The following is a 13,172-nucleotide window of genomic DNA, read 5'->3' as shown; positions in this document are numbered from 1 at the left end:
GTATGGGTTCAGAATCTGATGAATGCTCAAATGTGTGTAACTCGGAAGTACACAGGGAGTTAATGCTTGTGAGGCCAACCCTGATCAATGGAGGATGAAAGCCAATGGATAATGGCTTCCCCTCTATACTTAGGTACACTGTTCTGAGACCTGTGTCATAAGGTTTTTCAAAAGGTCCTGGTGGGGATCAAACACCAGTTGCCTACAGTGATGGCCAAGTTAACACTTTGAACCATGCCTTCCTTACCGCCAACCCCCTGCCTTGAGGTCACTTTCCAAATAAACCACTTGAAGACAACCCTTTGTCTCAGCTGGGCTTTTCTGCGGACCTGGAATAGGAGTCAGCAGTTACTAAGTTTGTAGCACTGGGGTATGTGTGAGAACAGGGGTCAGTACACACTTTCTGTAAAGTGCCAGAGAAAAAATATTTTACTGTTGCAGCTTCTCAATTCTGTTAATATAGCATGAAAGCAGCCCTCAACAATACATACATGAATGGAGGTGGCTGTATTCCAAAAATTTTTATTCACAAAATCAGGCAGTGGGCTGGATTTGGCCTCCCAGCTGTGATTTGCCAAGTCCTGCACTAGGGCCAGGAAGAGGGATAAAATTGATCCTCTCCATGGGGCTCAGTCTCAGACCTAGACATGGGACTGGAAAGAACAAGTCGTGAAGGGCCTTGGACACCATGCTAACTTTACTTTTTGGCAATGGGCGACACTGCGTAAGTTCTCAGATCTTGTAGCAGCTGCAGCTAGGAATAGGTTATGAAGTTTGGCAAGAAATGTGTTGCTTCTTTTTAACATTTATGTATAACCCAGTCCTGTCACAGGGCCACCTCCTTTGTCCTCTTGGAGTGATACTCTTCATTACCAAACTTCCCACTGTGGATTGTAATCAACAGGGCAAAGCTCCCTTATCTGATACCCCCCAGGCCAAGTATATTTCAGAATTCAGAATATTTTTGGACTTCGAAAGTCAATATTTAGTCAATATAGTGTAAATCCCATATATTTTGTAGTATTCCTATTAGGGTCTGGGGCAGCATCCAGCACACTAATATTTACACTAAAAGACTATAAACAACTTTAAGTCAGTTCAGAGCAGGTTCAGGCCCTAAATGAGTTAAAAAAAAAATCTTTTGGATTTTAGAGCTTTCTGGATTTTCAAATTGCAGATGAAAGATCGCGAACCTGATTGGTTTCATGCGTGTTTCTCTCCTAGACTGTGACATCCTCAAAGACAGCCTCTGAGTCCTCAGTGCCTACACACAGGAGGCGCTCAATAAATGTCACCAAGACAATGAGCAGACAGGAATGGCTGGAGCACAGGGTTTGTGGAGGCATTCAGGGCAAGAAGAGGCGGATCAGAGACTCTGGGAAAGGACATGGGGAGACTTAAATGCTCTGATTAAAATTCCTGACTTTATCTTGAAGGAGATGGAAAGCCCTGTTCAGCTTTGTTGGGTAAGTGGTGTGACTCAGCTGTGTAAGAGGATAGCAAGTCTTATCCCAGAGGAAGGAGCAGAGGGTAAGGAACCAGGGTGGGCAAGTAGCTGGTTCTTGTAATACCGTGGCAAGCAGTGTCTGTGAATGATGCAATGAATACAAAGCAAGTGGTAGCCAGAAGAGACTAGATCTGGCAACTAATGGTGTCAGGGGAGAGAGAAGTCAGAGTTGAATCTGACCTAGTGGCACCCATCTGCGATGGTAGAGAACAGATCACAGACCCTGGAGCCGAGCTCTTCTGTTTAAATCTCAGCTCTGTCACATAGCCCACGACCTTGGGCAAGTTACTTACTCTATCCTGTGCCTCAGTGTCCCCTGTAGTATCTCCGTCAGGGAATGGCTATGACAATGACATCAATATTTCTAATACGCCTAGAATAGGGCTTGGCTCATGGCTGTTAGTGCTTTGCCTGTATCCTTTTTTTTTTTTTTTAAGATTTTATTTATTTATTCATGAGAAACACAGAGAGAGAGAGAAAGGCGGAAACACAGGCAGAGGGAGAAGCAGGCTCCATGCAGGGAGCCTGATGTGGGACTCGATCCCAGGTCTCCAGGATCAGGCCCTGGGCTGAAGGCGGCGCTAAACCGCTGAGCCACCCAGGCTTCCCTGCTTTACCTGTATCCTGTACCCAACCACAGTTTCATATGGTTGAACTCCCAAAGAGGTCACCGAATGACTATCTCTTCAGAAGCAGGAGGACCCATATCTCAGACCCTTCCAGAAGGTTATAAATGCATGTCAGAAATCCAGTAATAAATGTATATGCTAAAGGTAATAAATGTATGAAAAGAGAAGATCACTTCAGGGGACAACATTTTTGTCAGATTTAAGGAGACGAGATTTCCCTCTGGTGGGATCTGTACACATTCATTCTATTCACAGGGGCTTTTTCTTTCAATCAGTTGCTACTTTGCTATGATGTTTGCAGCATTTTTCAGCATGCCAGGGCAACTTTAAGTGCTGGGTCATTCAACTGTAGGGAGAAGGCTATAAGGAGGTCTGCCTGGAAAGCCTGTAATTTAGAACTGTTCAAATCTTTGCATCCAAATGGAAAATGGAAATGGTGTCAGGTTTGTGCCAAAAGGAAAGTCGTAATTGCTATGTGCTTCCCTTCCTGCCCTCCTGGGCAAAGGAACACGACTAACCAAGCAGGCTTCAGAGCTGTCATCTACAGACATTTAGCAGACTCTGCAGCTTAGTCTACTAGGAATATTAACCAAACACCACGACACAAATGCTCCTTTTTGCAAGCGAGGGTTCTGCAAAAAAGTCGGCATCTCCTCTTTCATCTGCCCTGAGCTTTGCTGCCAGATTTAAGTGTCCTTACTAACTTTTTAATGAACTTTCTTCCCAGCATGTCAGTCCACTGTTTAATAACCACTAATGGCTCCCTTGGTCCTCCTGAATCAAAATCAATCTCTTTATCTTGACACTGGAAGGCCTCCATGACTTAGCAATGGATTTTGGCCCCCAAAGGCCTTCTAATTCATGGAGTCTGTCTCCTGGGGCTGCCATGCTTTTTCTTAACCTCCAAACCTCACTTCAGTTGCACTAAGTCCTCCCCTTCACCCAGAATAACCTCATTCTTCTGTCCATTTATCCAAACCCTACTATAGCCTTCAAGATGTAAACCAACTTTCCGAGAAACTTTGGTGATTCCATTATTCCATTCCTCACTCTTCTCCTTTCTGACTAGCCACGTTTAATTTGTCCCCAGTTCATACTTGTCTTGGGCTTGCTAACCTTTGCATATATATTTTTATTTCTACCACAACCACACTGAAAATATCTTGGGAATCAGGATCGTTGTTTAATACCCTAAGTCTTTCCCATGCTGGTAAACTCTGGGTACATGTCAGGTACACATGGAATCCTGGTTGTCCAGTTTCCCAAATGCTGTCTTCTACACAAGAAAAAGGAAACTTTCTTAGCTAGATAAAGAGTCCTTCTCGGGGTGCGTGGGTGGCTCAAATTCTTGATTTTGGCTCAGGTCATGATCTCAGGGCTGTGGGATAGGGTCTTGTGTCTGGCCCCATACTGGTCATGGAGCCTGCTTAAGATTCTCTCCTTCTCCCCCACACCACTCTCTTACCCTCACTCTTTAGGAAAAAAAAAAAAGTCCTTCTCAACTTGATTAAAGCACCAATTTGAAACCTGTACTTCATATTACACTTAAAAAGTAAAATATCAAAAAAAAATTTTTTAAAAAGTAAAATATCATAGAATCCCCATTAAAATCAGAAACAAGCATGAACCCCATTTAATAGTCATCTAGAGGTGACAGTAAACTAAATATGAAAAGGAAACACAAGGTATACTTATTCATAATTTCCCAAAAGAATGAAAGGACAAGCCATTAGTACTATCAAGAGAGTTGAACAATGTCCAGATTCAAACTCAGAGTACGAGAATCAGTGGCTTTCCTAAGCAAAAGCAATCGATGATTAGAAAGTATAATAGGGAAAAAAAGGGAGCCCATTCACAAAAGCACTAAAACTATAAAATATCTATGAGGAAAAAGCCACATAAGAATGTGCAATCTCAATGAAGAAATATCACAGTACTTTACCGAAGGATATAAAGATCTGAATAAATAGGGCATATTCCATATTTCTTACTGGGGAAGCATATTGTAGGGATGCTGACATTTCCCACACTAAACTATTAATTCGATGCAAGTCTATTCAAAATTCCAATATAAGTTTTATTGAACTACAACAAACTTATTCTATGATTCGTGTGGAACTATGAATCTGCCTGAATGGCTGTGAACATTTTGAACTAGAAGATTAACGAGCGAGGACTTGCTATCAAAACATAAAATAAAATTATGCTATAAAATGGTGTGGGTTTTGTGCAGGAATAGATAAAAAGACAGCAGAGCAGAACGGACCTGTGTAAAGATTTTATATTTGATGAAGTAGCATTTCAAACAATTGGGGAAAAGACAAACTATTCAATAAATGGATGTGGGACAACTAACTAGCCATTTTGAGAAATAGACATAGATTTCGATTTCCTATGTGTGCTGGATATCTTTGGTTTGCTCCTCCAGATACCTTCTCAAAAAAAAAAAAAAGGCAAAAAAAAAAAAAAAAACAAAACAAAAAAAAAAAAAAAAGAAAGGAAGAACATGGGGCTTTGGAGTTAAATGGACATGTGACTCAAGAAACTTGCCTAATTTCCCTAGGACCTCCTCTGCAAAATGGGGGTAGTTTGTTATGAAGATTAAATCTGATAAAACCTGCTAGATGTGCTGCTGAGTTACTGGTTACTGAGATAGTATTGGTTGACTTTTCTCTCTCCACTTGGCCCATGAGAATCTTGAGGGCCAAGAACTTATGTCAGTTGTCTATATATCCTGGATGCCTGTGCAAATAGAAGCTCAGTTACATTTGTTGAAAGAACCAGTGAGTGAACAAGCCACACTTGTTCACTGTTAATGGATAAACATATGTTCACATATGTTCATTGTTAACGGGTACACAAGAGATGCCTTTCTGGCTTCTGCCAGGAAGATCAAACATTTCTGGTTTGTGAGAACAATAAGTCAAAGAAAACCAGAGATCCGAGCCAGAAGGATAAGGATTTTCAGAGCAGGGAGACTCATCACATAAATCTAAGGTTTTCCAACTTTCTTCTTTAGAGCTCCAGGCTCTGCGGAGTGACCGGACAGCCAGGGTCAAGAGTGTGGGTACCAGAAAGCTACCTGGGAACCTAGTCCCTAGGCCGAGACACAGAAAACACCAATGGACAACAGGCAGGCCACATATGGCCACAATGATAGAGCTCTGACCCCCAAACTCTGCAGCAACTGGCCTGGGAACCCAAACCACAACCCCTGTAATGTCAGTCTGGAGCATTTAAGACTTGTCAATAACCACTAGCTCCTCTAATTTTTGCTCCCACTGCCTCCTCTATTTCCAGCTCAGGACCAATAAGAGAAAGCCAAATCAATTATATAAGATGTTCCACTTTTAGTTAGCCTCTTTCCAGCTTCCCCACACTAATACCACCTTCTAATCAGAACATACCTATAGTCTGCCCTTTCTTCCCGAAAAAGCTTTCCCACTTCTCTGCTTGTCTTGGAGTCCCTGCCAAATGCTAGCGATGGCAGCTGACTCCCTTGCTATATAGCAAGCACTCGATTAATAGCCCTGGTTTGTTCTTGTTTCAGCGGCCTTTATTTCCACAGGCCTTCTCCCATATTTCAGCTAGATTCATGTTATATGCTGGAGTTTATATATAAGGTTTCAATTTTTTAAAGTTCTACTGCTAATCCTTTTTTTTAAAAATAAATTTATTTTTTATTGGTGTTCAATTTGCCAGCATATAGAATAACACCCAGTGCTCATCCCATCAAGTGCCCACCTCAGTGTCCGTCACCCAGTCACCCCCACCCCCCGCCCACCTCCCCTTCCACCACCTCTAGTTCGTTTCCCAGAGTTAGGAGTCTTTCATGTTCTGTCTCCCTTTCTGATATTTCCCACTTATTTTTTCTCCTTTCCCCTTTATTCCCTTTCACTATTTTTTATATTCCCCAAATGAATGAGACCATATAATGTTTGTCCTTCTCCGATTGACTCATTTCACTCAGCATAATACTCTCTAGTTCCATCCACGTTGAAGCAAATGGTGGGTATTTGTCATTTCTAATGGCTGAGTAATATTCCATTGTATACATAAACCACATCTTCTTTATCCATTTTTTGAACAAGATTCACTAGTACAGATTGATGCCAGGAGATAAACTACTCAAGGAATCAAGTAAGCAGGCTCAGCTTGCATCAAACTAAGAAACAAGTGATATATAGACAGTGGCAGGAAAGGGAGGCCAGACAAAGACAGGGCTGGGCCTGAATAATGGACAGAGGCTTCCAGAGACTTCTGTGGGCTATTTTTCTATAAGCCAGACACAGCTGAGTCCAGGGACTGGACTACCTCTTTGGAATGCCGCCTTACTAGCCCCTCCTCAGAGGTGGGCTGGAGTTAACTACAGTTCTAAGATTGTCGAAATGTCCACCTGCTGGGGGTGCAAACAAATGAACCAAATATAGAAATCAGGCCCTAGGGGACTCACATAAGAGGAAGATGCTTGGAAAGGTCCCAATGCCTTACCTCCATGGGAAAATGGCTGCTTGGATGCTGGGATTGGAGCCTTGTCCATCTACCTATGACAGTTTGCCTGTCTTAAATCCTAAAATTCCCAGTATCGCTCTATACGGTCTTTAAATCTATTTAAAATAGGTTATGGCTTGTATTTCCCAAACTGGTGAATGTTAATAATATATGTCACAGGAAAAAAGAAGTCAAATAAGGTTGGGGAATGCTGGTGAAACCAAGTTAAACAGCTTTCATTTTAGTAGGACTTTGCAAAACTAAATCTGCTAATATATGTGGGGAATCTGCAAGAAGGGGATACAGTCTACAGCATTTTCCAAACTTAGAAATTGGTTTCCTGCCCACCTATTTACATCTCCCTGAACATCATCCTATGGCAAACCACTTGGAGACGTGGGATTGAGATAATGCTACCTTCCATAGAAAAAATATTACTTGGTTAACACCTCTTAAAAAAAAAAAAAAGATTTTATCATTTATTTGAGAGGGAAAGAGTGTGCAAGTGAGCACAAGTAGGGGGAGGGGCAGATGGAAAGGGAGAGGCAGAGAATCTCAAGTAGACTCTGTGCTGAGAGCAGAGCCCAACACAAGGTTTGATCTCATGACCCCAAGATCATGACCTAAGCTGAAACCAAGAGTCAGACACTTAACCAACTGAGCCACCCAGGTGCCCCAAGTTAACACTTCTTATCATGCATTGTAACTTAACAAAGGAAGGATCAGGAGACCAGCTAGGAAGGTCATAAGAGGGCAGTTTTGATGACAGGAGGAAGAAAATAAGATCATAACGCAGGGCCAGAGCCTAAGAAGGTTACAGTTGGGTCTCAGGTCAGCCTAGCGCAATTTAAGGATAGTGATGTTAATTTCCAGATGGAGGAAGTCAAAGATGATCCATACCTGATTTGTAATCTTTCTTAACCAGCCCTAGAATCAATATCTCTAGAATATACAGCATGGCCAGGAGAATCACTGAATTCAATAAAAATGGAGATTTGGGTAAATGGTTCTTTTTGTAGCATTTCATCAGTGATGACCGTTGACTCCATTTCAGAATTAAGATAACTAAGGGTGGAGAGATGATGTAACTCATCTGATGCCCCAATAAAGCCACTTTTCTTCTTGCAACCACACCATGCAGTCTTTGCTAGACCACCAGGAAGGAGAGTGAAGTGTTACAAGGATCCCTTGTTTACTTACTTGAGAATCACACAGCCTGTTCCTGCGGGTGGCGCTATCCAGAACACCTGGATCCGTGTCCTCCTCCGTGGGGTGCTTTCAGTGACCGCGACGGGACAGTTACTCATAAACTGTGTTTCTTCTTCATCTATGATCTGTGGAAAATAAATAAATTAAAATGCAATGTCACTTTGGGAAAGGCTCTTAAGTTTCCGAGTTGACACTTCCTTAATTTTATTTTTAAACCTGTCATTTTGTGTTAGCAGCTCTATATCCCCAGACACCAGAATAGTGCCTGGCATAGAGTCCCAGTCAATGCTTGTTGAATTAACATGAGGGCAAGGATTTGGCACGTGTTCTCTGCTCTTTGGGACCAGGATCTTGTGTCAGCACTTTGAGAATAGGCCACTAGGTGATGATCTTGCTTATTTCCCTACCATAACTGTGTCCCACTTCAGGGAAAGAAGAGAAAGAGGAGAGGGAGGAAGAGGAGGGGGAGGGGAATAATCCAAAGCCAGCACTTTCTAAATAGCTAAAATTTGTAATTCAACTATGGTTTTATAACTTCAAATCAAAATGCTAAAAGAAAAAAAAAACCCTTTGGAGGAAGTACACCGAAGTACATAAATTCTATCCCAGCGTCATGGCACTATTTACTTGGCAGCCTCTACTTCGCTAGTTTGTGCATTGTGTCAGTGTTCTCCCAAGTTGGCCATCAAGGTTTCCTTGGACACTGAAAAAAAAAAAAAAAAAAAAAAAAACCACTGGGGGCCATTCCTATTCCCCAAGACTGTTTCAGCACTTCTCCGCTTACTTCCGGGTATGCTGTCAGAACTTGCCTATCCCTCTTGTACTATTACAGACTGTTAGATCTGGAAGGATCTCTTGGGGGGAAATCATCTAAATCCAGTCTGTCTTAAGTGCCAACTCCAACTGATCGGCCGTAGCTATGTCATGAGTAGTGCTAATAACAACAATAAATAATACTTACTGAGTGCGTAGCATGTACTAGGCACTAAGCTAAGTGCTTTATCTGTGTTACTCATTTAATCCTCAAATACAATTTAATAAGATGATAATATCCATATTGTATTTATTTTACTTTTAAAAATTCATATTCCTTTTAGGACAGCAGGTAGAAAAATGAAGTCACTCAAAAATGCGTTGGGCTCATCATACGTTTTTATCGCTGGACAAAGCAAAAGCAATCTCGTATTATATTTTATTTATCTCTACATTCTTTACCCTTCTCCCACATATATATGCCCTTCTGAGTGTGTGTATAAACATAAGTTTATAAAGTTTATAATGTATATATGTATATATAAAATATGTGTATATATTATATACATTATGTGTGTGTATATACACACACGCACATATATATGTAACTTATAGTTACATAGAATTGTTTTTTCTTTTAATGTTTCTTTCACTTAATCTTATGCTTTTAAGACACAGGTTTTCCCCACTATCTGAATGTAGAGCATACCTATGAAATCTTTTATAAGCTAAAATGGTAAAAGCTGAAGAAGCAATTACTGTTAATTTATATGGAAAATTTTTGAGTGTTCCCAGACCCCAAAAATAACCTCCTCAGGCTTTTCTGATACCTTAAGACACATCCTGCTAACAGATGCACAAAGTAAATGAAGATAAAACACAGATGCTCACAGACACAGTTCAAAGCGATATGGGGCTTGATGCTGAGATGCTGAGTGTAGTTTCTGGGGAAGGAGCTTGGTCACGCCACTCTGGCTGCTCAGGTGTGCACTGCCTCTAGACAGCTCACTGCGACACAAACGCTGAGTGCTATTTTCACTTACTGCCTTTTTCATAAAAGTGAAAATCCTCTTTGGATTTCTTTTCGTTGGTGAAAACAGGTACTAGTGTAGGTCTTCCATAAACGCAGAGTGGCATAACATGAGCTTTCAAAAAATGAGGATATGGGATCCCTGGGTGGCGCAGCGGTTTGGCGCCTGCCTTTGGCCCAGGGCGTGATCCTGGAGACCCGGGATCGAATCCCACATCGGGCTCCCGGTGCATGGAGCCTGCTTCTCCCTCTGCCTGTGTCTCTGCCTCTCTCTCTCTCTCTCTCTCTCTGTGTGTGACTATCATAAATAAACAAAAATTAAAAAAAAAAAAAGTGAGGATACCTGTATCCAAGCTATTACATGTGAATGTAATTCATGGCTTCTGACTGCTGCCTAGTATTCCACAGCAAGCATAGACCACATTTTACTTATCCATTCTCCCAGTGAGGCACAGTCAGCTGACTTCCAGATCTTTACCTCCACAAACATTGCTGCAATGAAGCTCTTCATGCTGTGCTACTTGCAAACCCACATGAGAGTTTCTCAGCAATATAAACCATTTAGTGGAACTGTTGAGTTGTTTGGTTGTGAATATAATCATATTAATTTCACTAAGTACTGGGACACCTGGGTGGCTCCGCACGTGATCCCAGAGTCCCGGGATCAAGTCCCACGTTGGGCTTCCTGCGTGGAGCCTGCTTTTCCCTCTGCCTATGTCTCTGCCTCTCTTTCTTGGTGTCTCTCATGAATAAATAGATAAAATCTTTTAAAAAATTTCACTAAGTACTGCCAGATTGTTGAGCAGAATGGCTATACCATTCACTCTATTACCCATGCGGAAGTGTTCTCATTTCCCCATAACCTCGCCAGCACTTATGAGAATTGGACTTTCTAATTGTTTCCAATCTGATGGATGTAAAGTGGTATCTTAATTTAATACAAATTTGGGCAACTCTTCATAAATTTATCAGGTTTTTCCTTCTGTGAATTGCCTACTCAGAATCTTTGCCAATGGATCTTTTGTTATAATTGCTTATTAGTTTCAGGAAGTTTTCTGTTGATTCAGATTCTCTTATGTAGAAAATCATGTCATCTGAGAAAAGAGTTTTATTTTTTTCCTTCCCAATCAATATTTCCTTTTCCTACCTTTTATTTCCTTTCCTATCTTTTTCTTGCTGATTTATAGTTTTTTAGATATGAATCCCTAATCACTTACAAATATCTTTCTATCACCTAGAGGTTCATCTTATTTTTAGCACTCTTTGTTTAACAGAAATAATTTTCATCTAGTCAAATTCACCAATTTCTCTCCTATGGCTTGCACTTTTGTGGTCTTGCCTAAAAAACAGATGACAAAAGATATTTTCTAGTGTTTTTTTTTTTTCCATTAGCTTTATAACTTTACCTTTCACATTTAGGTCTTCAATCCATTTAGTTTATTTTTTAATATAAGAGAGCAGGACTCCAACTCCATTTTTTCCACACTGTGAGCTACTTTAAAATAATTAATGAACTTACTTTTTTAAGAGTAGTTCAGGTTTACGGCAAAATTGAGCAGAAGGTACAGAGTTCCCACAGACTCCCTGTCTCTACACATGAACAACCTTCCCTATTATCAACATCCAGCACCAGAGTGGTACATTTGTTACAACTGATGAACCTACACTGACACATCATCATCACACAAAGTTCCAGAGTTTACATGAGGGTTCACTCCTGGTGCTGTTAATTCTATCAGTTTTGACAAATGTATAATGGCATGCATTCATCACAGAAGTTTTATAGTATTGTACTGAATAGTTTCACTGCCTTAAAAATCCTTGGTGCTCTGCCTATTCATCCTTCCCTCCCTCCAACCCCTAGTAACCAGTAATCTTTTGTTATAATTGCTTATTAGTTTCAGGAAGTTTTCTGTTGATTCTTTCAGATTCTCTTGTAGAGAAAACCATGTCATCTGAGAAGAGAGTTTTATTTTTTCCTTCCCAATCTATATACCTTTTATTTCCTTTTCTTGTCTTATTGCATTATTAGGTATAGGTTTTATTTGCAGATGTTCTTTATCAAGTTGAGACATTCCTCTCTACTCCTAGTTTGCTGAGGGTTTTTATCATGTGGGTGCTGGGTTTTATCAAATGCTCTTTCCACATCTATAGATAATGATCACATTTTTCTTATTTAATCTGTTGATTGATTATGTTAACTGATTTTCAAATGTTGAACCAGCCCTGCATTAGCTGCGATAAATTCCACCACTTGGGTTATGGTTTTTATTTTTTTTCATACGTTGTTGGATTTGACTTACTAACATTTTGTTGAAGAATTTTAAGTCTATATTCATGAGAAATAGGAGTCTGCAGTTTTCTTTCTTTCTTTCTTTTTTCTTTTCTTTTTTTTTTTTTTTTTTTTTTTTTTTTTGCAAAGTCTTGGCCAGGTTTTGGTGTTAGGGTAACACAAGCATCATAAAATGAGTTAGAAAGTAGAGTGTTGGTATAATTTCTTCATTAAATGTTTGGTATAATTCAGCAGTGAACCCATCTGGGTCTGATGCTGTTTTGGGAAATTATTAATTATTGATTCAATTCTTTATAACAGATATAGGCCTATTCAGGTTGTCTATTTCTTCTTGTGTAAGTTTTGACAGATTTTATCTTTCAAGGAATTGGTTTGTTTCATGTAGGTTATCAAGTCTATGGGCATACAGTTGTTCATAATAGCCCTTTATTATTCCTTTTTTTTTTAAGAGTTTATTTATTTACTCATGAGACACACACACACACACACACACACACACAGAGAGAGAGAGAGAGGCAGAGACACAGGCAGAGGGAGAAGCAAGCTCCATGCAGGGAGCCCGACGGGGGACTCGATCCCGAGTCTCCAGGATCACACGCTGGGCCAAAGGCAGGTGCTAAATCGCTAAGCCACCAGGGTTGCTCCCCTTTATTATTCCTCTAGAGTCCATGGATCTGCAGTAATGTTCCTTCTTTCATTTCTGATATCAGTGATTTTTGTCTTTTCTCTCTCTTTCTTTTTTTTAGTGTGTCTAGGCCTTACTAATTTTTTTGATCTTTTCGAAGAGCCAATCATTTGAGTCTGTTGGCTTTCTCTATTGATTTTTAATTTCACTTATTTCTGATCCCATTTTCATTACTTCTTTTCCTCTACTTACTTTGGATATAATTTTTTCTTTTTCTAAGGAGTAATCTAGATCTTTTTCTTTTCTAAGATACATATTTGATGCTATATTTTCCCTTAAGCATTGCTTTTGTGCATTGCGCAAACTTTGATAAGTTATATTTTAATTTTCATTTAGTTTAAAATATTTTTTAAATTCTTTTGAAATTTCTTCCTTGACCCATGTGTTAGTTAAAAATGTGTGGTTTATGGGGATTTTCCACCTATCTTCTGTTACTGATTTCTAGTTTAATTTCATTGTAGTCTGAGAGCAGACACTGTATGATTTCTGTTCTTTTAAATTGGCTAAGGCATGTTTTATAGCCCAGAATGTGGTATATCTTGGTAAATGTTTCATGTGAGCATGAGAAGAATGTA

The 13,172-nt window shown here is 40.0% G+C and overlaps 1 protein-coding gene across 1 annotated transcript in view; it reads right to left on the bottom strand.

Moving 5' to 3' along the window:
* SPON1 (spondin 1) overlaps positions 1 to 13,172 on the bottom strand; it is a 251,437-nt gene that overhangs the window by 170,878 nt on the left and 67,387 nt on the right. Inside the window, 1 exon segment of the mRNA XM_038569110.1 lies at positions 7,828 to 7,961. Within this exon segment, the coding sequence (XP_038425038.1) occupies positions 7,828 to 7,961 (134 nt within the window).

The sequence above is a fragment of the Canis lupus genome, chromosome 21 (assembly GCF_011100685.1).
Source record: "Canis lupus familiaris isolate Mischka breed German Shepherd chromosome 21, alternate assembly UU_Cfam_GSD_1.0, whole genome shotgun sequence".
Classification (NCBI taxonomy): domain Eukaryota; kingdom Metazoa; phylum Chordata; class Mammalia; order Carnivora; family Canidae; genus Canis; species Canis lupus.
The sequence above is the reverse complement of the archived record's forward strand: the minus strand, read 5'-3'. Positions and strand labels throughout refer to the sequence as shown.